A 28,000-nucleotide genomic window follows, 5' to 3' on the forward strand; every position below is an offset into this window, starting at 1 on the left:
TAAATCAAGCAGTCAAGAGATCTGGGTAAAATCCATCGTTCTTTTACTCACTATGCCACCCTAGTTTGGACCCATCCATCTGCAAATCCGGCATGACCATGCTCCTAATGGGATCACTATGAAATGGCGCCTTATGTTAAATCAGCTCGGTCGGGTGCCTGCGCCAACCGTGCACTGTGCCGATAAACAGCAATGCCCTTAAAACATCGCAAATCACCATAAGTTTAATTTAGAACAATCTGCACGTTACTTTTCATTCTATTGAAGTTATACGGCACCGGATAATTGCACCACACACTCGCTCTGCACTTACGGCATGAAACGCCATGCTAGACCCGATCTCCCGACCATTCAAACTATGTCATTTTACTTCACGGGACCTCCTTGTCACCACGCAGGCCCAGCAACTGGCATGTCACTCGTTTACCTCCGAAGTACATGTTCTATCATATTCACGCGCCGTCCCCCTTAGTCCCCCCACTGCGCCGCAAATCGCATGTGATTTCACTTGAATTGACTTGGCAACTGTTGCTAACAGAGTAACATATGAAAACGCACTTTTGTCATGGATGGTCAGATGTGTTACATGCCTAGCTCCTGTTACTTACTTTTATTCTTATTTTTTTCTTCCCTTGTTTTTTCCCCCAATATAACTGTATGTATTATATGTGTAGGCCACACAAACTGTCTAAGATTTTCAAGACAAGCATATTAACTCTCTGTCCTGAAGATGATGCCATTTATCTCAGAATAGGCATCGAAACGTCGTCGACATACTAGCGTCATATGTATAATGAAAAGTAGAAATTGAATACAATGATGCTTTGAAATGTATTTTTGTCTGTTCACTGAACTACTAGTATACAGACCGCCCTTGTTCGCTTTAACCCTATCCCCCTGTTTTGTCTTGTCCCCTGTGGGTTACTGGATGTACACACTGTGTAAAAAATTCCTCTTTATCTTTGCAATTCTCTTTAATTAAAAATCCTGTCCGGCTGGACAAAGGTCATACTTACTATTGAGCGTATGTCTATCATTTTTCCAAGATCCCTGAACTACTAGGGACCACTGTTTTTTGAAATATGCTTGAATCCAGTGGCACAGCGAGCAAGTGACCCACATCTGGGCTTAGCCATCCCACTTAAGGGGAAAAATGCTGTGGCAACAAATGATGGACAGAATGCTAAATAAATCAAATATTCACCTCCAGTCAAGAGATTTGGGTTAAATCAATTGTTTGAACCCAGCCATATGCAAATCAATCTTGACCCTGCTCCTCATTGGAACAGGATGGGGTGTGCTCTTACAGGATCTCACTGTACAGGGCCTATGGGAGACCACAGACCTGGGTCTCAACATCAACTATCTAGTTCAAGCTGTTCACCTAGCATTTGAAAGCCATCCTACTCACCAAATTGGCACGGTTGTACTAATTCAGACACACAATATGATTGCCATGTACTACCTACAGAAACAAGGAGGGACACATTCTCCACAACTGTCTCACCTATCCCAGACCATTTGGCACTGTGCTCTCCGTCGTAAAATTAATCTGTTAGTGAAGTAACTTCTGGGAACAGACAACGTTTTTGTCAACCTCCTCAACAGGATGTGGAAAGTTTTCGAGCGGGAACTCTACTCGCAAGTCCTCCTCCCATACTTCCAGAGGTGAGGGTTCCCTCAAATAGATCTATTCGCAACCGCGGACAACTCTAAATCACCAAACTTCTCCTCCAGGTTTCCACAATCCAACAGTAATGCACTATGGAAGAATTGGTCTGACATTTTCCGATGCTTTTCCTCCTCTCGCACTCCTTCCATTTCTAGTTCTGAAGTTCATGCAAACGTCTGTCACACTCATACTGGTAGCACCCACATGGGCTTGTCAGCCCTGCTTCAGAACGTTACTAGAATTCTTTAAAGTTCCCACAAGAAGCTCCTCTACAGGCCAGACATTCTCACTCGGAACCATGGAGAAATCAGGCACCCAGATAGCAAATCTACCAACCTGGCGAACTGGCTTCTGAGGATATAGAAATGAGCTAAAGAACGATGATGTATTCAACCCAGATCTGTGACTGTGGGTGATTGTCTGAAAAGTTTCAGCGCTCCATCCATCATCTCCTTGTGTTTGCTTTTCTCTGCATACCTCGTCTTCAATGTAACTAATAGCTCAGAGCATTTCTAACCCAGCTCTTCATTTAATGTTGTTCCTTTTCAATTGCTATGTGATTCCTCTCATTCAACACTTCAAACTGTTCAGGTCTCGGCTGCTAGTTTCTCTCATATACCACACTCCTCAAATTCTCAAGCTTTCTCACATTTAAAGGTAACTTCCAAAGGAAATTGCATGTTCTTATCACCAGTTGTGATCTCATTCCATTCTTTTAATTAAAGACACGTATGTAGCCCAGCATTTGGCATCTTTTCATAGAGAGAAGAATCTTCCAGAGGCATCTTCTTTCCCTCAGTTATAGTAATTGAGAACTTGTTCAATGCAGAACCCATTTGTGATCTAACTCTTCACATAACATTTAATATAAACAATGTTAATTAACCAATCAAACGCTAACTAAAATAGGGATCAACCAGTCACAGGGTAACTCACAGCAGTAACTAATTACAGCATAGTTCAAAATGACCATAGACGAGTCGCAGTGCTGCTTGCTGCAGTGTAATGCGGTCAGGACTGCACACAACACAGACAAACCTACTTGCCTGCTGTTCCTAGAAAAGGCAGTTAATCTCAAATCTCACTTGAGGAAAAGAATAGTACCTTTATTGCACTATCAATCACACTAAGGCAGGCTCTCGACCAGTGGTAACCCACATTTACTCCTGTACGTTTACTCTGGTACGTTTACTCCTGTACACCAAGAATAAACAATCACCAGTCTAGATCAGAACGCATCTACATTTAAACCTTTACTAACTCCTTAAAATACCTTATTGGTGTGAATGCGGCGCCTCACAATATAACACCTCCACTCTGCAGACAATTTAAGGGTTAAGGATTTCTTTAGGCTACTTCTATAGACCACCCCCTCCCCCAGGCTGTCATCTTTCTTGTTGGTGAGGAATAGTAATGAAACTTACCCTCTAATATTCCCCCTTTTTCCAGATATGGGGAGATACGAAGTAAGGGTTTGATGATCATGTCACCCCTCTGTAAGATCTAGAATCTTACAATTGATTGATTGAATAATGTCCCCATAGTTCCTACCATCAACACATCCCTCATTCAAGCAGTTGAGACGGGTGGATAGGAAGGAAATAGTCAATTGCACTTTACAAGTAGATCCCTGGAATGTAGCTAGTTTAAAACAAAAAATGGGAAATTTAGATTGGAAAAGCCTTGTAGTAAAATATGATATCCTGTGCCTCCAGGAAACTTGGGAAACAGGCCAGATATTTTTAGAGGGGTACAAATCATTTCAAACAGCAGCAGTCCTTTCCTCGATAGGCAGAGCTACGTGTGGAATCATGACACTAGTAGCAAATACACTAGGGCTAAATGTTCTGAAGTTTTTTAATCCTTCACACCTCCCCCACCCCCCATTTCCACATTCTATTTTGTCAGGGTTTAGGTGATTGGGACTGGCTGCTTGGCTGCTGATCAATTACTATAATATTAATTGACAGGAAATATGTCCTCATTTGCAGACTACTTGGTAAGGGGAATATCTATGCGAAAGCACATCAGAAATATACTTATATTTTGTGGTTTTTTGATTTTAATGTGCATTCTTGTGATATTATGATAGCATCTGTGTGTGGACTAGGTGATACGGAGGGAGATACAATCTTTCATTTTGTCCATAGTGAATATGGTAATTTAAAATGTTTTTAATAACTTGGAATCTTGAGATAATCAATATGCCAGATCCCGATACAGACTTACTCCCAAAGACATTTGGGTACACGAAGTCTGGGCCCACCGTAGACTTTATACTAGCTTTCGAAAAACCTTAATAGAAGAATAACCCAAACTGAACCATTTTTTTCCCTATTTAGTGATAATACGTCTCTTTCCTCTAATATGGCATGGCAACACGTAGAAGCCTAATAGCAGATAAAGTACCTGAGCCAATTTTAGCAAGGAAGACTGGGTACTCACTAAAATGGGAAAAGATTGATAAAGCCTGAATTGTTCCTCTGATAATCTCAAAAAAACGGAGTGAGGATTTGATATGTTTAAATCCAGCCCATAATCCGGAAGGCTTATTGATGGCATTTGCAGGTATATTGGCTGAGGTAAAAAATAACCTGTTCCGGAAGAGTTCCTCCCCATGTCACCCTGCGGTCGGCTAGTTTGATGCAGCCTGTTCTAAGACCATAGAAAATCTGCATGGTGACCTCAGAACCAGCCCAAGAGATCAAAACTGGTGAGGGCCCTGCATATAGCATATAACGAGGCACAGAAAGTGAGAATCAGGGGCCTGAAGGAGGGAACGTGGGTGAGCCTGTCACTCGTAGTGGTTACAAAAAACCTTAGGGATTTCTGGTGAGTAATTGATGCCCCAGATGATTCCTTACACATTGGTGAGGATAGCTGGGTGGCTCATTTTGAGCAAATCTTCGTGGCTGGCCATGCCTACAGAACTTCCTTGAAACTCTGTACAGTTATCCCATAAGGAGAACTTGGCCTTAAATATAGCAGAGGTGAAACTGAGCCTGGCTCAATGTATCGCCTTAAAGGCACCAGGGGTTCCCCATAGATTTCTTCTTAGCACAACGAGAGATCTGGACTCCACTTTTAACAAACATTTCTAAGAACATAAGCAGGGTGGGCCAACCAGCCTCTTGGAATACCACAGTAATAATTCCCATCTGTAAAACGGGGATAAGTCCAATCTGCAAAACTATAAACCCATCTCCCTTTTAGTTAGTACAGCAAAACTGATGGGATACCTCCTGTTGAACAGGTTGGATAATTGGGTTATTTATAAAGGAACATTTTAATACTAGTGCAATATGGTTTCCAGAAAAGTGGTAAGGGGACTATAGACCATTGCCTCAACCTAAGTTTGACTTAAAATACATTGGCAAAATCTTAGAAAATCTATGTAGTCTTCATGGATTTGTCTGCTGCTTTTGATTGTTTCCCTGCCTAAATTATGGACCATTGTGGTAGAGATTGGCATTGATACAGCGATAATTATTTTTATCTGTCAGATGTGTGCTAAAGCTACTGCCTGTGTCGCTATGGCAAGAATAGAGAGTGTACAAGGCATTTCGAGAGAAAACGGCGTTTAAGACTGGGTTGCGTTCCTGCCGACTTTTTAGGTCTCGGCTAGCGTAGGCTGCGCATGTGCAGTCTCGCTGGCGAGATCTTATGTCTCAGAGTAGCGAGGCTTAAACCCGCCCCTCTTCTCCATTGGCTGGCCTCCTAAACGGCCGCCAGCCATTGGAGAAGAGGTATCTGTGAAGATCTCTTTTCGCTGTAAGCCCCGTCCTTTTCGGATTGAGGGGCGTGGTTTTTAGTTTCTTTCTCTAAAGAAAAATACGCCCCTCATTTCGAAAAGGACGGGGCTTACAGACTCCTGCTGCCCGTCTCTTACATAGGGGAGGTTGGACAATGTCAATAACCTGCCTCAAAATCATAGTTTCTCAAAAGTACTTCTGAAGCGGTAAACTGTGTGACTTTGTTTATTTACCACCGTCTTGGAGTTTAAGGAATATCTTTATCAACCTATGGGTCATTGTGTCTGTAAATTCACGTACTTTCTTCCTGACATACAGCTCAATGTACCAGTAAATAAAAGAGGACACCCTCGGCGACAACGCATAAACACAGGAACACGTAGCCTATGGAACAAATTCAACACAGAGAAGTCCTCGCTAGCCTATACAAAGACGTCTTCAGTAATGTGCTAATCCCGCAGCAGGCTGTGGTCTTTGCCCAGCAGCACTATCACTCTCAGCAGCTGAGAGCCCCATCTTCACCGCACCAGCCCCTGCTGAATCGTCCATCCTCCCGCTATTCCTCATACTCACAGGGCCCGCAGATGTCCGGAGGTTTATCCATACTGGGCATCGCAAGCTCCTTCTCCGGTTGTTTCCCGCAGGTCTTCGACCTCCACAGGTCGTGGTTGCCGCTTCCATCCCCCCAGAGGGCAGCCCTGCGGGTACCAGCCGGCCGACGCAGAAACGTAACGTCACACCCGCACCGCCATGTTGGATGAGGTAGGGCCTATAGGTGGCAGCAATAAGCATATTGACTTCACTGTGCGCACCTAAATCGTTCACTGCTCCGGGGCTATCTGCGTCACGCTGCGGGCACCAGATGGCTTGAACTATAAGATCACAAATCACGCTCTTCCCCCATTTAAAGCTGTTTGAGCACAGGGGCTGGCAGGCAGAGCACTCCATTCAAATGTCATGCATCTATTCTACATCCTACAGCATCCGAAGTCTATGGTCCATGCCTGGGTAGCTGGTCCAGTGCACTTTTTTTTAGGTCTCGGCTAGCAAAAATGGCGGCGAGAGGCGTTGCAGGAATCGGAAGATTGCAATGATGCTCCCCTGCGAGTTGTGATCCTAGACTACGGCTGTAGAGGGACGCCGCTGGGAGACTCGACTTATCCACTGCCTTCCACGCATACAACGAGTTGGAACTCGGTTGAAGACGCATCTCCGAGGGCTGCACGTGGAGCAGGAAGCCGCGGTGCATTGTTTTCTTCGTTTTTTTGCCCCCTGTTCCCTCGTGGTGCTTGCTTTCCTGCCCCCTGTTCCCTCGTTGTGCTTGCTTTACTGCCCCCTGTTCCCTCGTTGTGATCGTTTTTTCTGGCTCTGTGTGTGTGTGTGTGGCTCTCTATGTGTGTGTGTGTGTCTGTGTGTGTGGGAGGGGCTGCTCTGTGTGTGTGTGGGGCTCTGTGTGTGTGTGTGTGTGTGGGGCTCTGTGTGTGTGTGTGGGGCTCTGTGTGTGTGTGTGTGGCTATGTGTGTGTGGGGGGCTCTGTGTGTGTGGGTTCTCTGTGTGTTTGTGTGTTGGGCTCTCTGTGTGTGGGGCTCTCTGTGTGCGTGTGGGGGGCTCTGTGTGCGTGTGGGGGGGCTCTCTGTGTGTGGAGGGGGCTCTCTGTGTGTGTGTGTGGGGCTCTCTGTGCGTGTGTGTGTGGGGGGCTCTGTGTGTGGGGCTCTGTATGTGTGTGTGGGGCTCTGTGTGTGTGTGGGGCTCTGTGTGTGTGGGGGGCTCTGTGTGTGTGGGGGGCTCTGTGTGTGTGTGGGGCTCTGTGTGTGTGGGGCTCTGTGTGTGTGGGGCTCTGTGTGTGTGGGGCTCTGTGTGTGTGTGTGTGTGGGGCTCTGTGTGTGTGTGGCTCTGTGTGTGTGTGTGGGGGGCTCTGTGTGTGTGTGTGGGGCTCTGTGTGTGTGTGGGGCTCTGTGTGTGTGTGTGGGGGGGCTCTCTGTGTGGGGGGCTCTGTGTGTGTGTGTGTGGGGCTCTGTGTGTGTGCAAATGCAATAGGTCTCTCATTTGCGAGAGATTAAGCTATTGGCATTGTAAATGACAATGCCATGTATTTATATGTTTTAAAAACATAAATAAAAAGCATTGCCAATAGCTCTAACTTTAACAATGCCAAGACCATTGCATTGTAAATGCTTGTTACTTTCAGTATGCATTAACAGGGTGCAGGCAGCGGTGACCGAAGCCACGAAAGATGTACCCATTTTCAACCAGCACCCCTTCCTATACTGCTCTGCAGAGGATGCTGTGTTAGCTGCAAGACCTGGGACAGTGTTAGAAAAACTCATAGAGACCTATTCACACTTTGACTAGTTTGGACCTTCATGTTAACTAAGCTAAAGCCGTACTTGTGGCAGGGACACGCCATAGTAGACTTCCAGCGTTTCACATAGTCGCGCAGGCTGGCAGTGGTGAACACCTTTTCCTATCTGGGGGTTGTGCTTGACAGAAAACACACCTGGTTAAACATGTCTTTAGCATCTTTAACATCTTTAGCTCCATCAAGAAGCTGGGGTCTAAGATGATTGAGGGAACAAAAAAGTGTATCCTGCTAAATCTGTTGCTATAGTATCATATGGAGCGGGGTGTGGGGGATGGTGGCGATTGATCCTCTACAAAGAATAGAGGATGATTTTTATAACAGATTATTAGCCCTCCCAAGTAATTGCTCAAATCTTAACTGTCACAGCAAGCTAGAGTCCTCATTCATTTCCGATATTGTGAGACTACCACCTATTTTGTTATGCATTCGATGAGGAAGACCCAAAATAGTATCACTGACTGTTTAGCCCTAGATAATGTAAATAAGATCACTTGGTTGCAATATGTGAAATCTACACTGGGAACTATGGGTCTGGGAGATCTACAAGTTAATCCATTTAGCTGAAGATCTGTTTCCAAAGCAAGAATTAAACAAATCTTCCTAGAGAAGACTGTAGGAGAGAGAGTGGAAGCAAGTCGTAATAAGACCTCAGTAAAGCTATGCCTCACCTGTCCCCTACGCTGGCAAATCATAATTAGTATTTGTGTCAAATCTACAACATAGTTTTATTCAATAGGTTCCGTTTGAACCTCATACTTATAATGATGGGTTTCCCAAAGAATATCTATTCGCTAAATTACCTGCCAGTTTGCCCTTGTGATAAAAGGTCAGTCCAGTCAGATTTGCACATATTTCTTTTTGTTGTTTTCACAACTTGCATAGGAAAATGTATATTCCCCCCCCCCCCCCCTTTTAAGAAAAATCCATTTTAAACAATGCCGCCCTCGCTCCATTTTATAAAACAACTGTCTAATACCTTTATTTGTTTCACTACGGCTTTGTTTCTATGGTCCTCCTTTATTAGTAGAAGGCCATGAAAGAATGGGAGAGCGAAGGATGAAAGGGAGGCAACTAAGAATCGTTTTGAGGGCACAATTACATGTTTGTGGTGATTGTCTTTTTAACTTTTAAACACAGATTTTAATTCCGTCTCCATGAGGCCTTTTATGATAATTACCTATTTTATTACAGATGCTTTTATTGCTTGTACTTTATATGCATTGGAAACATTGCAAATTAAAGATTTTTGATGATGATGATTAAATCTCGAAGATCTTGGATTTCAACAAATCCGTTTACCAATCCAAAACTCCAACAATCAAAATAATTCAATATTTTTTATGCATTCAGTTTCCAACGTCCTTACAACAATGCTCAAACTAATGCAGTAGTGAGGGCCATTACTTTAACTGAAAAATATGCCAAATCATCAAAATCACAATAATTTTGACTCTTAATAACTCGCAATTCAAAACCACTTACGCACAAAACTTTAAACATACCAATATTCATCACACCAAAATAATCCGCACCCACAAACTCCAAATACCACAATGCACTCTGTCGATGCCACAATGCATTTGCCATAGTAATACTCACACTTTTGTATGGTACATACTTAAGGAACACTGGAACACTCTTAGTAATCCAATTGTCCAGACCATAGAAACCAAGACTGTAAGCCAGTAATGCCTCCCAAACATTTTACAACTGAACACAATTTTTAAAATTCCAAACTTTTGCGACCCACCTAGCTTTAATGGACATTAAGCAGGCAATTTTTATTGAAATGTTAGCATCATGTGGTACCGCTCTTTCATTTACAGACCTCAAATTTGCCATTAAAATAGCCACTAAATTTGCACAGACGTATGGTTTTACTGATAAATCTATATTACATACAAATAATAATGTGTGTAAATTGGGTTTTAGTGAATGTTCATCATTTGTGCAAATAGTGTCTTGATTTGTTTTGAGCCGATTAAAATCTTTATATTTGAGACATGTGTGCTGTAGATACACATGCTTTGCATACTCCTGCCATCTAGTGTTGGGTTTGGATGTTTGCAAGTTGTTTTCCTTCAAAGATGTCTTTTCAGTCACAAAGTAAGGTGACTCCTCCTTTCGGTGATAGTGCTCATGGGCATCTGATCGATTGTTAGATTGTTTTCTTTCCGCCATCGGGTTCGGACATGTACTGCTGCGCTCCAGTTCAAAATTGTTCTGTGAGTTCCCCTCGGTACGCAATCCACTCTACCCTCAACTTTCTTGTTTCCGTACGTGTTTCCCTGTTCTCCTCGTAACGAATATCTCGCCAAATTCTCCCGATTTGATCGAAAACCTCAACGGCGGCCGTCTGGCCTAGCCGTGTCGGTCCAGCCTTCTGCCAATGGAACTGACTCCATTCCAATTGTCCTGGGTGTCACGCCAAGTACCCTCACACAGACCTACATCAAGTTTGTAACTTGTGCCTCTCCCCGGAGCACAAGGAGGAAGACTGCGACGCTTGCAAATTGTTTCGGTTCAAGAAGACTCCACACGAATGTCGGGCTCGATGACGAGAGATGCAATGTCAAAGCATTTAACGCACTCCGGATATCTTCAAGCAAGATTCCGAACAAGTAGATCGAAGCATCCGCCCCAGAAGAAGAGGCCTTCTCTGTTCCAGAGTCCAAGCTCAAGATCGATCTGGAGTAAGAAGATGTGTCTCCCGGACAAGTTTTTGTGAGTACCAAAGACCCCATGCCCCCTAAACCCTCTTCCAAAACGCATAAGGCTACGACACCACCTTTGCCTTCTGGCTAAGGTCAGCACTGAGACAATGTTTCGGAAGCCCCGCCTCTCGGTAAAGCACTGAAACAAACCGTCAAACCTTCAGGCTCGGGTCCAAGTCGACCAAATTAACATTCGGATCCGAAACCATCAGGCTCCAAGGACAAACCTAGTTCAGAACCGAAACCCTCCGCTTAGAAACAAAAACATGCTTCGGAGCTGAAACACTCTGCTTTGAAACAAAATCACGGTTCAGAGCGTAAACCTTCTACTACCAAAGTCGATTGTGATGCCGAAATCTAAGGACAGTGTCTCCGAGCCTCCAGCACCAGTGTTAGACGTTCTTAAGGCCAAATTGGATCCTAAACAGAAAACGCTTTGTATTAATCCTGATAATGGACATATTTCTGCTAAAGCACAGCAAAGCACAAGCTTCCTTCAGAGGACACTGCCAGTCAGACTCCTCTAAAGAAGGAGGACATGGTTACCAGCCCTGTTTATCCTGCCCCACAGCCCTCTCCGCCTCCACCATCTTCTCAACTGTCAATAACTGAAGATCCCTTACACAACACCTCAGGGATCTCCACGTACAGATCCAGATGGGAATCATGGTGATTATGGTACTCATTTGCCTGTAGACCCATGGACCGATTACACCATTGACTCTCCAGCGAACAATGACCCAGACCTTTGCCCTGCAAAGCTATCACCACCAGACGATAATATGGCTTACCAACAGCTCATTTCTAGAGCAGCAGAGTATCATGGGGTGGCCTTACATAAAGAGACCTTAGAACAGGACTTTTTTATTTGAAACACTTGAATCCACACACAATCAAGTCAAACACTCCCTATGCTAAAAGGCATGCAGATGATCTCTTTAAAGAACCTGTACTAGCACGTATTTTATCTCCAAGAGTAGATAAAAAAATATAAACCCTCACCATCGGATCCTGTGTTTATCAAAGGACAATTACCTCTTGAATCCCTAGTAGTGACCAATGCTTGCAAAAAAGCTAACTCGCAATACTCTAGGGATGCGCTTCCCAGATCGAGAATCAAAACGTATACATGCCTTAGGAAAACGAGTGGCTGTTCAAGCCGCTGACTACTGGTTCATCACAAACACACAGGGCCTACTAGCTAGGTACGACAAGGGGACACTGGGATGAGATGGAGCAGCTGATCCAATATCTCCCAGTCAATCACAAAACTAAGGCACAGCAGTTAGTTGAAAAGGAAAATTCATCTCTAACTCCGAATTCAGATGGGCTTTAGATGCAGCTGACACCCCAGCTAGGGTGATCAATACCAGCATTCTCATCAGAAAGCATGCATGGCTTAGGATCTCGGGGTTTAACCCTGAACTTCAACAGTCCATTTTGAACACCCCCTTTGACAAGGAACACCTGTTTGGTCCTGTGAAAAAGGACACCAAAGTGGCAAAGTCTATGAATGCCAGTCCCCATTCAATAGAGGCTCCTTTCGCCACTCATCGTACAAAGCAGGGTCAGAAACAACATCCTCTGACCCTAATGCTTCCTCTTATAAAGGAAACATTCAGGCCTTTCCCTCTAGAGGTTTCTGTAGAGGATGATATAGAGGAAACAATTCCAAAGGTAAGGGTAAAGGCACCACACTGTGTAACACCCCTTCCCCTAACAAACAGTGACTTGCCCACACTTCCCCTGATCACTTACCACCTGGTGGGGGAAGACTTCAACAGTTTTTCCCTATTTAGTAATCTAGAACAACCGACAAATTGGTGCTCAACCTTATCCAACATGGTTATTGTCTGGAGTTCACCTCCAATCCACCAAACATTCCACCTTGCGTTCACAAACTTTTGTCAATCCTTTTTCTCAAACAAGAGGTGTAATCTCTTTTAGAAAAAGGAGCCATAGAACCAGTTCCGTTTCAGTGCCAATGTTCAGGGGTTTACACTTTTTATATTCTAATCCCCAAAAAGGATGGCTCCTTAAGACCGATTTTAGATCTGAGAGTTAAACCAGTACATACTGTCAGAACATTTCCATATGGTAACACTACAACGGGTTCTTCCGCTTCTACAGCAAGGTGATTTTATGTCCACACTGGACTTAAAAGATGCCTATTTTCACATTCCCACTCATCCAGCTCATTGCAAATATCTCAGATTTGTGATAGCAGGCAAACACTATCAGTTCAAAGTTCTCCCATTCGGAGTAACCACTGCTCCCAGAGTGTTTACAACATGTCTAGCAGTAGTGGCAGCTCATCTCAGAAGACATCAAATTCATGTATTTCCGTACCTTGATGACTGGCTCATCAAAGCCAGCACACACCAAAAGTGTCAAGAACACACTCCCACCACACTACACCTACTCCACCAATTGGGTTTCACGGTCAACATTCAAAAGTCTCACCTACAGCCTTCACAGATACAATCTTATCTAGGAGCCACTGTTAACACTCAAACGACTCTAGCCTCCCGCATTGCAGCCAGATTTTGAAATATCCAAACTCTATTGCTGCAGGTCGAAACCTTGCCAGCCAGGACTTTCATGCAGATACTAAGAATGATGCAAAAATAACAGTTGATGGACAGAATGCAGAACAATGTCATACATTCACCCCAGTACAGAGATCTGGGCCTAAATTCATCGTTTTGTTTCACTCCACACCACTCCAGTTCAGACATGGCCATATGTAAATCAGCCTTGACCCTGTGCCTCATGGGAACAGTCCAGCCCGAACTGCCAAGCCATGTCTTTCCTGGACCGGAATCAAGCATCCTAGGACCGGTTTCTGGCTATCAGCCGTCTTCAGCCAGGATAGCTTGACTCCAGTGGTGTGGAGAGCATGGGACTCACGTCTGAGCATACCCATCCCACTCGGGGTGACAAATGCAAAAATAACAGTTGATGGACAGAATGCAGAACAATGTCATACATTCACCCCAGTACAGAGATCTGGGCCTAAATCCATCGTTTTTTTGCACTCCCCGCCACCCCAGTTCAGACATGGCCATATGCAAATCAGCCTTGCCCTGTGCCTCATGGGAACAGTCCAGCCCGAACTGCCAAGCCATGTCTTTCCTGGACCGGAATCAAGCATCCTAGGACCGGTTCATGTCTGAACTGGGGTGGTGTGGAGTGCAATAAAACGATGGATTTAGGCCCAGATCTCTGTACTGGGGTGAATGTATGACATTGTTCTGCATTCTGTCCATCAACTGTTATTTTTGCATTTGTCACCCCGAGTGCCACCAGACTGTATGACTATTTTGAAAGAAGATCTACTACCAGAACTTGCTGTGCAGCAAAATGGAAACGATTTGTTGTCTACTGTGATAACAACATAATTCTACCTCTAGATGCTTTGGTTCAGGACATTGGCTGTTATACAGCATTGTGGGCTACCTTGCACATCTATTCAGTTCCACCTTGCAGCTGTAGCTGCGTATTTCCAAAACAGACAGCATTTGTCTTAGTTCAAAGTTCTTGTCATTAAGCCTTTATGGAGGTCTTAAAGAGAGTCGTACCACCAAGAATTCCCCTGGGACCAGTGTGGAAGCTTAATGTTGTACTTAAAAGACTTATGGGTCCACCATTTGAACCACTACACAAGTGTCTTTTACATTTTCTCTTATGGAAGGCTGCATTCCTCATTGCAGTCACTTCATTAAGGAGAGTTGGTGAGCTACAGGCGTTAACCTTCGAAGAACCCATCTTTCAACTCAAGATAGGGTAGTTCTTCGCGTCAATCCCAGATTCCTTCCCAAAGCGGTTCCTGCTTTTCATATAACCAATCAGTTAAGTTACCTGTGTTGTTACCTCAACCTGATTCAGTAGCAGAACGGGCTGTTCACACAGTTAACGTCAGAAGAGCTTTATTATATTATATCGATTGTATTATATTGAAAGAACAAAAGATTTTCATAAAACAAAGCAACTGTTTGTTTCATTTACACCACCTCACAAAGGCAATTCTATTTGTAAATCCAGCATTTCAAGATGGATTGCATTCAAACTTGCTACGCAAATGCTAAAAGACCTTTATCTATACCCCCTAAAGCACATTCCACTTACAAAATAAGGGCATCTATGACCTTCTTAGGTAAGATCCCTATAAATGACATCTGTAAAGCAGCAACATGGTCTAAACTACACACATTTACCAAACACTATTGTGTGGATGTATTAACATGCCAATAAGCCAATGTAGAACAAGCAGTACTAAAAACACTTTTTCTGACAACTGCAACATCTACTGGTTAGCCACTGCTTTGGGGGAATACTGCTATATAATCTATGCAAAGCATGTGTATGTAGAGCACAAATGCCTCGAACGGATTATGTTACTTACACAGTAAGCATCTGTTCTTGGCATATAGAGCTGTAGATTCACAGGTGCCGACCTCCCCGAGCACCTGTAGTTGTTGCAGTTCTCATTATTTACATTATTTACGCATGGCATCTCTTTACTACATACATTCCATACTCACCCTCTTGCGGGAAAACAATCTAACAATGGAGTTGATGCCCATGCGCACTATTACCGAAAGGAGGAGTCACCTTACATCATGACTGGAAAGACTTCTTTGAAAGAAAACAACTTTCAAATATCCGGACCCAACACTAGATGGCAGGAATATGGCAAGCATGTGAATCTACAACTCTGCATGCCAAGAACAGATGCTTTCTGGGTAAGAAACATGATCCTTCTATCACATTTCAGAATTACAAAAAAACTGCTTCATTTTTGTATTCCTAACTGCTGAATGTGTTCAGTTCATGTACAGGTATTTACATTTTTTATATCCTACAGCCTTTCCTTTCACACTTCCTGTACTCCAGCAAGATTGTCACATAATGTACTTTTTTTGAGAGGAATTTGTAAACACCGATCCCCATGTTAAAAAAATAAGCAGCAGTTTTTTAAGAGACATAGCCTAACTTTTGACCTATGTTTTAGAAATGCAGGAACAGTGCCAAGATAAATACAGAATTTAAAGTGATCTTTATTTATTGCTTGGACTTTCGCGACCCACCATAAATCATCGCCCCTCTCACAGTTTGCGAAAAGCTGGTGTAGACCGTTCCAAGGCAGAGGAAATGTTATCCCTGTATCTTATCTATTCTATTACTTTTGTGTTGCTCTGGCCACATTCTCCACCAAAACTGATGACGTTATCTTATCAGATGATCTAAAGATAAAGCATCTGCGCAGGATCGGGGTGGTGGTGTTGTGAAGTATGTATGAGGAAATGTGTCACAAAATAGATTAGGCTTGACATTAAATAAAATAGTATAGTCAGATAAATAAACCTTCTTGAGCAAGATAAAGATAGCAACCATGAAGGGTTATTAAATAATTGAAGTTAACAAAAGCAAAATTTGATTAATCGTATCTCATATATGGGGAATTTACATAACATTCAGTCAAATGCAGAATGAGATGACTTAAAGCCTCTCTCAATAGCACTAGTCTGCTGCCTAAGAGAAAGTCTGAACAAGTACAGCTCACCTCCAGAATTCCTCTTTTATAGTAAAATACACAGTAAAAATCACACAATTTATATAAGGTGAGCAAAATGATACCTAGGCTCAGAAATCACAATTGAGAATAAAATGTAGCAATACCTATTACCATCCCCTAAATGAACAATAATTAGCCCTTTATTTGCCGTTATGATATTGTATGCAACAGTACAAATCTTGGTGTGTGTAAAACGATGATGAACTTAATAAATAAATAGGCCCTCTGAGCTTCAGGCAGGAAGAACTGGAAGAACTTTGAACAGCATTTTAGAGGAAAGCTATCACTACCACCTACATAGAACAACATTATTTATTATAAGAAAATCACAGTACACTTTACTTCTAATAATGTTTCTGTGCACTTTTTGCTGCGAGTGCAGACAGTAAGAAGGAAAACATTGTCATGATTTTAAATCCAAAATGGAATTTGGGCCTAGTTCAAGCCTTATTTAGCCAATCCCAGGAAAAACAATTCTGTAGTGTCCTATAATCTCTTGCATATGTACCTCATTCAGGTTACTAAATAGTCATTCTTTAGTTGAATCTACTCTATCACCTTCAATTAAAATAAAATACGTTTTGGCCCTGGTTCTGTTAGCTTCAACATTGTGAGATTTGTGTTCAAATTCTCAGTTAAGTCATCATTGTATAAACCTCGGGACACATAGTTTGCAAACATAAAAACATTCATTATTTTCGGTAAACAGTTGTTACTCCAGTTGATGGAGCTTCCCTCAAAAAAGACACAGATGATATCTATTGTTACACCACTGCTTTTCAACAATCTAACAGATGTTTCCTTTTTCTAGTTCTCTGTTAATAGAGCGGGATGCTCTGAAGCCAAATTCGCCTTTGACAGAGAGACTCATGCGGAAGGCATCGGCTGTTCACGCTTTGGCACACCTCGGATCCCTGCCCGACAAGATAGTCGACAGTATTTGATTGCAGACAGAGGAACCTTGATTGTGATACTGAAGGCATGATTTGCTTCAACAAGGGCCAGAGGATTTGATTAAATGTTTTTTTAATTACATTCACATTTGGAGGGCTCTAATCCTTACTAATCACCAGCTGTCAAATTATACTCAGCGTATTGTAACCTACAATCAAGATGTAAATCGATGAAATACAGGCTTCTAAGTAGTTCAGCTATGCCTGGCTGCCCAGTCACACCCCCCGTCCATGCAGCGATCCGCATTCCTGACAAAGATACAGGGTGACAGTATGAGAACCCACCACTGCTTGTTCATGGCATTGATGAGGTGGTTATCATGATAATGCTGTGCTTTCGGTTCACGCCAGTAGATATGAAAACTACCAAATGGTAAGGCCCCTTCTTAACAGCGAGTTAGAATGCAGGTACTTGAGTTTCCCATTTGTTAGGGGTTGCATGTTCATTAATCCCCCCTTTAATATCATCACAGGGAGGTCCCCGTTTATTTGTAACTTGTGTAAAGATTGGCCCACTGTTCAGTGTGTGATATGCAAATTAATTTCATGATCTGTGGAGTTCCACCTTTGCAAGACGTGGATGTTTAATTGGTAGAGCAGTCGGATGATTCCACCTAGGGAGGGGTGACCTATTTGTTTTACTTTGTGATATGCAGCTCTCTTGACAGACCATATGAAGCAGCCACCTTCCCATGTTCTTTCCTACTGCCTGCTGTTCTTTGCCCTTTGTTTGCGAAGCTGCACTGACTCTTGCTCTCTTCCCCTGGAGTTTTCAACTCTGGGAGCCGCCAATAACATGAGAGCAGTGTGGTTTGGGGGGGGGGGGGGGGGAGTGTGGGCACTGCCAGTGAAATCAGTGCTATGCCAGAGCCTGTTCTGTCACTTTCCTTCTGCCCTCTAATATTAGGACTGTAACCAGTGCTTTAAATGGAAAAAAATAAGTGCTGGTACTCACCAAAAGAAGCAGTGGGCGGAGTTTAGGGCAGGCACAAGGGGCGGGGCTAAGGGGGAACAAGGGGCGGGGTTAGCTTTTTAACCTAGCCAACGTTGTATGCACGAAATCTGCATGCATTGTTTGAATGTGGAATGTGTCTGTCCATTAGTTATCTCACAATTAACTGAATATGCGATATTGCTGTTGGGGGTTCAGCCTTTCAACATTCCGTTTTATGTGGTTGAAAGGAGTGGTGGAAGGAGTAAACACGCTGCAGATGTGATATCAGAAAGAATAAAGTATCTACTGGGCTCATCTAGCTGCACTATGTGTAATAAAAATACACACCATTATCTCACTTGTGTTGATTCAGCTAATAATTGGTATTATATGCCTTATATACTTACTATAATGAATGTAAAATGCATTCTTGCATTTGCAAATGCCAATTAAAAAATATTAAAAAGAACTTTAAACAGTGTTCATCCGCTGCTCACGATATGATTCAGGTGCTATTTCTTTTACAATATGACGCCGTGAATGCTGGCCACGTCACAGCACTTTTTTAACCTTCCCCCGCCCTCCTCCATCTTGTTTCTTCTCCCCTCCACCTCTCCCCATCCTGTTTCTTCTCCCCTCCTCACACTGCCATTCCTTACATGTTTCTTCTGGCCGCTTCATTAAGCTTCTTTTTAACTGTCCCATTACAAGACCTATTGGCTTTGAGAATGCTTGTCTTACTTCATTCTCCCAATTTAGTTTATTTGTTTTTTTGCCGACTCAATAATCCCTTTATCTCCGCTGTTAAACAGTTGCACACTTCAATTTCCTTCAGGGTGGTAGGCAGATTTACCAACTCCTGCTCATATACTGTTAGATGGTTTCAGCTTTAAATTGCCTCCACCGTCACTTACTATGACTTTCAGTAAACCTTCCTTTCTGAATACAGCATCCACAAAGTTCAACTCCGCAAATATTTCCCATTTACTTCGATTTTGTAATCCATACATAAAAGTAGTACTTTTTAAACGGAACCACTCGCACTTCTAAACGTTTTGGAAAAAAAGTTTGTAATGTAAAGCTTTTCAAAGAAATGAGGACAGTTTATGTATCAAACCTCAAGGTCTGAATACTAATAAGGCCATTGCATAACAGATTTTTCAAGTAAAATGCATTCATTTTACAACTCCCTAAGGATAACCCGGGACCAAGATCAATTTGTATAGAGATATACCACCCGGGGCCTAGTTTCCATTAGTGCAGCAGATTTGTGGCACCAGGGCCGGGTCATGAGAAGCCCCCCCCACCCCCCCCCCCTCCCCCCAACCCTGTTTTTTTGCTGTAATTCTGAGTTCAAACTGGGCGAGGGAGGCCATTTCCTTCCTTGCTATAGGGCCCTGGCGACACTACTGATTCCATCCTTACTGAAATAGAGACTTCTTACTTGCACCCTCCTGCTGTCAGAGGAGCAGTGTGCCAACTGCCAAGATGCGAGAGGCTGCTTCAGAGATGGCAAGTGCTGGGTGATCCCCGGTTGCGTTAGTACCACTCTGCCCTGGATTAGTAACTGGAGATAGAGAGAAGCCCAGAGGGTGATGGGCGATAAGGTAAGAGAGAAGGGGAGATTAGAGAGGCGAAGGAATGTGGCAAAGAGGAAACAGGCTGTACAGTGATAAAATCAGGAAGTGTTTAGAGCCCCTTCACACCAACATACAGTATTTCGCAAACGTTTGCACTTCAAAACCATAGTAAAAGCATTCCTGTACGTTCTTTTATGTCCTGCACAGGGCCTCCCACCGCCACCCATTAGATTTTACAGCCCCCCCTCTCAGCCCCACTGTGAAAGATCTATGGCTAAGCAAATGACTCTGCAGACGCACTCCTGCCCTGATGACACACAAAGCCGCTCACTCTGTGTCCTGGTGACGAGCTCTATTGATTGATTCCGTGCCGTGCTTTACAAAGGTGCTGCCTTGGTATAAGTGGAGGGATGAAGGGAGCGCTGCCTTGGTTAAAGTCAGGTCCCCATGAGTACCGGTACTCTCTATATTCTAGAAAAAGTGCCGTACTCAAGGGGAGAAAATGAAGAAGTGCCGGTACTCAGTACCGGTGAGTACCGGCCCATTTAAAGCCTTGACTGTAACAAGCCGAGAGGTGTCGAGAACACCAACTCCAATTAGAATGTCCATCTGCCATGTTTTTCTTTTCTCTGGCATGTTCATTCTGGTGCCTTACGGTTCACCTACTTTTACATTTCCGCTTCAATACATTGAACCTTCTTACCAGGGCCCTGCAGTACCTTCCTCTACCTTTGCTACCCCTAGACGTCCCAAGGTACCTGCTAACTTGTTGGTACAAATATCCGCTTCAAGATGTCTCCAATAGACAATAATTAAGCAAATGTAAGTCTATCCTAATATCCTGCAGTTCCTTCTAATCTGTAGGATCTGCTTGTTTAGACAACATAAACTAAGGGATTGGTGTCCAGAATGATTCCAGACACCCCCAAAGGATTTTAGCCTTTAGACCAGCTAGCTCACAGTGCCACCATAAGCCCCCTAACCATACCAAGGGGCAAATAGTTTCAGGCAACTATCAAACATGACATCCCTTGATCCTTCAGGGATTCGTGGAAACAGTATGGTACTTTTCGCTCAGTCACTTGTGCTCACTTCTTCTCAGAGAAATACACAGACGAAATTATGGGGACGTTTTCTATAAACATTTATTTAACCAGCGTTGTTCTAGTATAAAATACGTATGCTTAAACAACCATTAGACAGAAACAGATCTATATGATTACGAGCACCAACAGAGTAAATAAGAGGTAGAATTCTACATGGTTAAAACAGTGAATGTATGCAGGCATATAGATACATGGCTGTAATCAAGTGTACTCCTAAGATGCAAACCCTAGCTAAGTGTACCTAGCATGTATGTAGGTGTAAACCAAGAATCCCTTTGGAAAAAGCCAACCCCACTACCTGATGGGGGAGAACGAAGGACCCTGTCTTGGTCTCGAGTCGGACACCCCGCACTGCGTGCTGGAGTTTCAGTGTGCAGGAATCTCAGCGCCTTGAGTCAGCATGGAAGCTTCTCCTCTGGTTGCCCAGTGAAGATTTTATTCTTTTATACACAGAAGGTAACCTCTGGGGTTCTACCTAGATATGTAATGGTACTGTGGGCCTGTCATCCAAGGATGATGATGTTATGTTATGTTATGTTAATAACTTTTATTCGGCGCACAGCTGCCCCAGCGAAGGGGCGTCCTGGCGCCTGATCAAGTACCACAACACAACAAATCGCCGCTGAAAAGAGAGGAGATCAGTCAACAGAGGTGAACAAATGGGTTTTGATCGCACGTCTAAAGAGAGTCAGGCTGTTAAGGGCACGGATATGGACAGGAAGGGAGTTCCATAATCCAGCCGCCATGACACGAAATGAACGACCTCCCATCCTACTCAGTCTGAATCTAGGCGTGCTTGCTAGATGAAGAGATTCCGACCTGAGAGACCGCCTGGGGACATACGGGGAAACAAGACCCGTCAGGGCAGGAGGTGACGAAAATTTCAGGATCTTGAATGTCAGACAGAGTGCCTTGAATTTGATTCTCTGTCTGACCGGCAGCCAGTGAAGGGAGGTCAGAACTGCAGATACAGAGCACCGTCTCGGGAGGCCAACAATGGCCCGCGCAGCGGCATTCTGCACCCTCTGCAGTCTGGTGGCCTCGGCCTGATTAACACCAAGCAGCAGAGCACTCCCGTAGTCTAGCCGAGAGAGAATAGAGGCTTGGACCACCAGTTGCCGAGTAGGGGGGTCGAAGAATTTGAGGACTGGTCTCAGTCCTCGCAGAATACCATAGCAGGTAGCTGCGATCTTCTTAGTATGGCTGGTAAAAGAGAGATTGGAATCAAGCCAGACCCCCAGGTTCTTCACTTCGGCAACTGGGATGGGAGTCACCCCCAATTCAGGAGGCCACCATTGGTCACCCCACAATTCAGCTTGCTTTCCTAAGATCAGGACTTCGGTTTTCTTGGCGTTTAACTGTAAACAGTTAATACGCATCCAATTCGCCACGGCTAAAAGCCCTGCGCGAAACCTGGGGGCAGTCACCTCAGGGTCCCCACTGAGTGTCACCGCCAGCTGCGTGTCGTCGGCATACGATGTCATGGTTAAGCCGCTTTGTCTGACGACAGCAGCCAGCGGTTTCACATACAAGTTGAACAAAGTGGGGCTCAACGCAGATCCCTGAGGTACTCCTAGTCCCAAAGGGTGGAAAGAGGACTGACCAGGTGGGATAGCTACTTTAAAAAACCGGTCCGAGAGGAAAGAGCGGAACCATTGAAGAGCTTTCCCCTCAAGTCCCACTTCCTCCAGCCTCCGCAACAAAATGTCATGAGACACCGTGTCAAATGCGGCGCTCAGGTCTAACAAGATGAGCGCCGCTGTCTGCCCCGCATCCAGCACCGAACGCAGATGTTCGCTCATAAAGAGCAGCGCAGTTTCGGTGCTGTGTTGTGCGCGAAAACCATTCTGGCTCTCGTCAAGAATATTATTGCGAGAGAGGTGAGCAGACAAGATGGAATTCACGTGTGCCTCAGTGACCTTGGCAGTCCAGGGCAGGAGGGAGATGGGGCGGTAATTCTCAGGTAACAGAGGGTCGAGACTAGGCTTCTTCAAAATGGGGCTGACCACTGCTTGCTTCCAGGAGGCAGGAACCACGCCCTCAGCTAGTGAGAGATTGATCAGGTCCAATATAGGCTCACGGCATAGGGGCGGGAGAATAGTAATAAGCTCTGGCTTCAGAGGGTCTAGAGGAGAACCAGATTTAATTTTGAGGCTCAGAGTATTAAACGCCTCAGCCGACAAAGCAGGTAGGGAGGACAAAAGTTCACAGTCCAGAGCTCTTACAGCCTTGGGCTCGTCACCGGGCACAGATGGCATGAACCCTCGGTAGATTACCTGCACCTTCTCCACGAAAAAGGATGCCAAGCTTTCACAGTGGGAGTCCGTGCAGATTTCTAGCGAGGTGGCCCGTTTACCCATCAGATCTTTGAGCACCTTGAATATTAATTTAGATGGGTTAGGGCTGTTAGAAAACTCTGAGGCATAATATGTCGCCCGGGCTTGACAGATAGCTCTGTGATAGATTTTAAGCTGGGTGAAGTACAATGATTTTAATGTGGGGTCGAAGGATTTCCTCCACATCCTCTCAGCTTGCCGGCAAGTTCTCTTGAGCTCGGCAAGGGTCTCATTATACCATGGGCTGCGAGTTTTAGCATGACATTTCGACCAACGCAGTGGTATAAGAGAATCAAGAGCAGTACGGACCCAGTTACAGAACTGTTCATATCCCTGTTCCACATTCGACAGGTTGCCCAAGGGCTGTGTCTCCAAGATTTCAACGAATTCCTCCATTTTGAGCTTACGCCAATTTCTTTTAAGGGTCAGTCTGTCCACAGGTTTAAATTGTTGATCATCCAAGGGGCATGACACTTTAACCAACAAATGATCAGTCCAGCCCACCGCCATTGGGTCAGATGCCCTGGCCCGATCCAAGGTGGTAAAGAAGGGGTCGAGGATGTGACCTCCTATATGGGTTGGGGCGGTGACTAGTTGGTTAAGTTGCATGGCTTCAAGGTCCGCTATCAAAGAGCTGATAGGTAAAGAGGACGTCTGATCAAGATGAATATTCAGATCGCCAACGATGTTAAAGTTAGCACATCTAGGAGCTAACGAATTAACCATGTCAACGAGAGCGGCCTTGAAGACCGTGTCATTCCCTGGAGGGCGATAGATAAGCAGGCCACTAAAAGTGAACTGATGGCTGACAGTGACCTTGAAAGAGGCGCTCTCGCACATCGGCAGATCAAGAGCTTTCCAATCCGCCGGAAAGCAAGATTTTGTCGCCATGGCTATGCCTCCTCCCCTAGAAGTACGGTTCAGAGTAAATACCGTATAGGTGGAATGAAAAGCCAGATTTATTATGGCAGAGTCGGCGTCCTGTAACCAGGTCTCAGTGAGAAAAATGAGGTCAGGTGAGTCCTGATAGCAGTGACTTTTGAACAGAGTTATTATACAGAATATGGTCATCCTGCAGGCAGGGGATTAAGATATATTGCTAATAATCCTTATGCACAGTAAAGAAGGCTAGTTTTCAGAGAAAACCACACAGCATTTATTTGGCACGTAACCGGGTAAACGTTCAGCGCCAGACCCGTTATGTAGAGCCAGGTAAGACAAATGTAGGTAAAAGGTTGTGCAGCTACCTAGGCCTTTTTTGGGATACCTTGGGGCTCATAACACCTCCTCATTATCCGATGGCAGATGAGAGTAACTAATGCTAAAATATGTTGTAAAAGCATAAAAACATTGCTATAAAAACGAGAGTAAAAACAACTAAAAACATATGTAAAAACAATGCAAACGTTAAAAAAGAAGAGCTCTATAAGATCTCTAAATAGTCAATATACTGTAAGACCAACCGAGCACTCCAAAAGCCATGGTACCCAGTGAGAGCAGGAGAGAAGTATAAAACAAAAATAATTTTTTCGAATTCCGATTTGGCTTGTTTTGAAAAAAGGCTGAATTGTTCCCATCACGCACAGAGCCAAATGTTTGTGTCCTGTGTGGGAGACACAACATCACTGTCGCTTGCATTCGCAGACGACCGTCCCTGTAACACCTCCAAGATCAGGTCAGTGGAGCAAAGATGTTCATCTGCAGTTCCTGCAGCAGCCGCTGAGGAAACACTTGAAACCTGTGTGCTGGTTGTAGAGCCGGTGTCCGTTCCTACAAGGGCTGAAGCATCCCATGGAGGCTCTAAGAATGCTGCCATCAACCGAGGAATACGCTGAGGGCACTGTAACAGGTGGGCCTTTAAGGGGACCAGTAGTACATCAACGTCCGGTGGCACAATAGATGGAAAGGTTGGACATATATCCAACACTCATTTGTATCCGCAGAATAGTCATCGGATCAGAGGCAAGATAAAGTCAACCCAGAATGATCTGAACTATAGGAGCCAATTCTCACTTAGCTCAAGAAGATGAGGTGCACTCAGATGGAGTACCGTGCATTCACGGCAACGTCGCACAAGGAGAGCTTTTTCCATCTCTTTCGAACTTGGGCCATCCATTGCGTAGCAGGAAAATTAAAACGAGGATACCCACTACAAGTAGTAGGACCAGTGGAAGGACTCAAAAAACGCTTCCCAGTTCTGAGCTTATTAATGATGGAATAACTCCTTATATTGTCTGAAAGGTGCTCAATAGTCTGTAACCTATGCTGTTAAATAGGTGTACTATCGGTCTCATATCAGGCATGTTAAAGATACGATGTACCATTTCTCTGAAATGGAGTGGGAAGTTCGTTTGAACTGATGCCTGTATCTCAGCCGAAGACCTTGCAAACTGGAAATCAAAAGTCTCTCAGGCTGAGGGTAAGGCCACATCCTTCTGTAACAGCATGTCTTTCAGTCTGTTCAGAGAATCAAACCGTATAAGGGAAATATCTAGTGAAGGCCATAGGGTCGCCGCCCAAACTTTGTAGGTCGGTGGCAACAATACCTGCATGCAACAAGTAACCCTGGAACTTACTGTGACGAGATCTGTGATGCCCGGTACCATCCCACAACAACCTTGATCATTCAACATCAAATAGCTTCCGTTCAAGAGCAGTTTAAACAACCAATGGATCACAGCAGCTGGGGATCCGTTCAAGTGACACAATAGGTTTGCAACCAAAGCATTACAGGCTCCCTGAAACAAAATATCCTGACAATTAGAGACCCACTTAAAGAACTCTCATAGTCTGAACCGCTGAGAAAAACGTCAGTGTCCCCATTCTTGCATCTAAATCTGTACAGTAATTCCCAAGATTAATGTATGTAGTCCTCTCCCAGCGCTTCACACCTTCCAACCTGGTGATACTGTCGACAGTACTGAAATTGGAATGTCGTGTCTGGCAGTGTAATATGGTCATGGACTAACCATTCTGTGGAAGGTGACTCAGCCACAGTAAAAGGTAATTGGTCCAATTTTTCAATGTGCAGCATTGTATAGTTTGCATCTCTTCGTGCCATTGTCGGTCTTAATTGTATGCAGAAAACAGAGAGGTACTGTTGATATACAGCCAGGGCACGTGACCAGAGCGCTATAAGTGTAGCGTCTAGCTCAATATTAGAATGGATCGCAATTGTGATTGTCCATGTTGAAGAATAGACAAATCCTGTTCTATTACATCTATTGCGGAAGACACAATGTTGCCCAATGAATAAATCCTCAATGTCATTGTGGTCATACCTTTGTCGATCACTGCCAAAGCCTTTTTTAGGTTAACCCTATCAATCTCACGCAATCTCTCAGCAGCCTCCTGCCGGGAGACTTTCCATACTTCATTGTAAATAGAGTAAAGGAAGTGCTCTTGACGAGATTTCTGGGGACCTAACCAAAAATCCCTAAGATCCATGTCATCTAAGATTAAGGACCAGTGTTGTTTCACTTGGTACAGTGTTGAGGTTTCCAGCCACACTGTAGGACGTCTTTACCCCGGAGTGTTCTCGCTGAATATAGAGTTGGTCAGGGCTATGGATACTAAACACTTTGGCGGTACCCCTGAATCTTGACTGACACCTATTTGGGTCGATAGGCTAAACCAACCATCCCTTCCAAGTGGGGTCTGATGAATTGTGCCAACCATCATGTAGCGTGTCATCTTGTGTATCCTCACTATGTTGTCTGTAATTTCGCCAGCCCTCAAATTGTGTAGGTGAGGGAATCTTGGATGTGTGTTCAAGTCCTTGATCTTGGCTAACCCAAGACAGGAATTCTGTTGCATAGTGTTGTTCAGGAAGATCATTTGCTGTGGTATGAGGCATGCTCTAAATAAGCCTCAGTTCCTGAACATAACAATAACATAACTTGCCAATCTTTAGTCCCCCAGACAGATTTTGTGTCTATCGTGTCCCTCCAAAAGTGGAAACCCTGGAAAGAAAGGAAGCTGAGTCTATCTGTTTCGTGTTATATTTTTCTGTGCAGGTGTAGGCACAAGCTTATAATAAGACTTCAGGTCTGAAGTGTTAAACCAGAAAGATAAGTAAACTTTTGGGCAAATGTTTATGAACTACCTTTTGGTGGTGTTGGGCAATGTTCCCATTGACGGTAAGGGAAAACATTACGTGGAATACGTCCTTCATGCAATAAATGACGACCATAGTGCTGGTAACAATATATGGTGTCAAAATCCGATGTGTCATCATACAATTCATTACTTGAAAATGCAGCAGATTTTTCTAAATTAGACAGCATAGTATTAACAGTTTCAAAGTCTTAATCATCTAAGAAAGTACTGGAGGTGATGATATCACTGAAAGAAATTTTAAACAGGTGTGGTACTTTTAAAATTTACATCATAGGAAACTCCGTCCCATACTATTCCTTCAAGAATTGGAACTGCTGTGATGTTCACTAATGAGATGTCTCTTTGTTCACGATGTGATGATCTATGTGGTTTCAGGACCAAGTTTACATGTTGAACAGCAGAATGTTCTGCGAGATAACGTCTATTTAGGAGCAGGAAAAAGACAGTCACTACACCTGTCCAGAGGAACAATAGACCAATTGCAATCCAGAGCTGTAGCCAGGGAGAAACAAAGTAAGTCTTTTTCAGCCAAAGGTAGAAATCACAAAATTGTGGGAAACAAGAGCTGGCGGTGGCTCGGGTTCACTTGGATCCAGAGAGAAGGTATCGAAATCGATGACGTAGCAAGACACAGCTCGATCTACCTTTGGTAGCTCTGCATGTTTTGTAGAACTGGCAGATGAATAGTTTTGAGGCATATTCACATAGATGTCGATATTACGCCGAATTGAGATCTGTCTTTCATTTGTATTTTTTTGCTGTTCAATTTCAACAGGCACGAGTTCCATTCCATTGTTGGTAACCCCTTCACTTCATAGAGTGGAATCTTCAAAGGTTATTAATCTTTCTGTCTGAAATTTCTGTATGGTAGCGAGAGGAGATCGGCAGCTACCC

General features: G+C 44.0%; 1 protein-coding gene across 1 annotated transcript in view; it reads left to right on the forward strand.

The window, feature by feature from the left end:
• The window catches only part of TTC38 (tetratricopeptide repeat domain 38), a 693,598-nt gene extending 675,137 nt beyond the window's left edge, over positions 1 to 18,461 (forward strand). The window contains exon 14 of the mRNA XM_086952761.1: positions 16,890 to 18,461. Coding sequence (XP_086808887.1) covers positions 16,890 to 17,022 — 133 coding nt within the window. The 3' untranslated portion in view covers positions 17,023 to 18,461. The remainder of the gene's footprint in view (positions 1 to 16,889) is intronic.
• The last annotated feature ends 9,539 nt before the right edge of the window (positions 18,462 to 28,000 follow it).

Source organism: Lissotriton vulgaris, chromosome 1_2 (assembly GCF_964263255.1).
Source record: "Lissotriton vulgaris chromosome 1_2, aLisVul1.2, whole genome shotgun sequence".
Lineage (NCBI taxonomy): Eukaryota > Metazoa > Chordata > Amphibia > Caudata > Salamandridae > Lissotriton > Lissotriton vulgaris.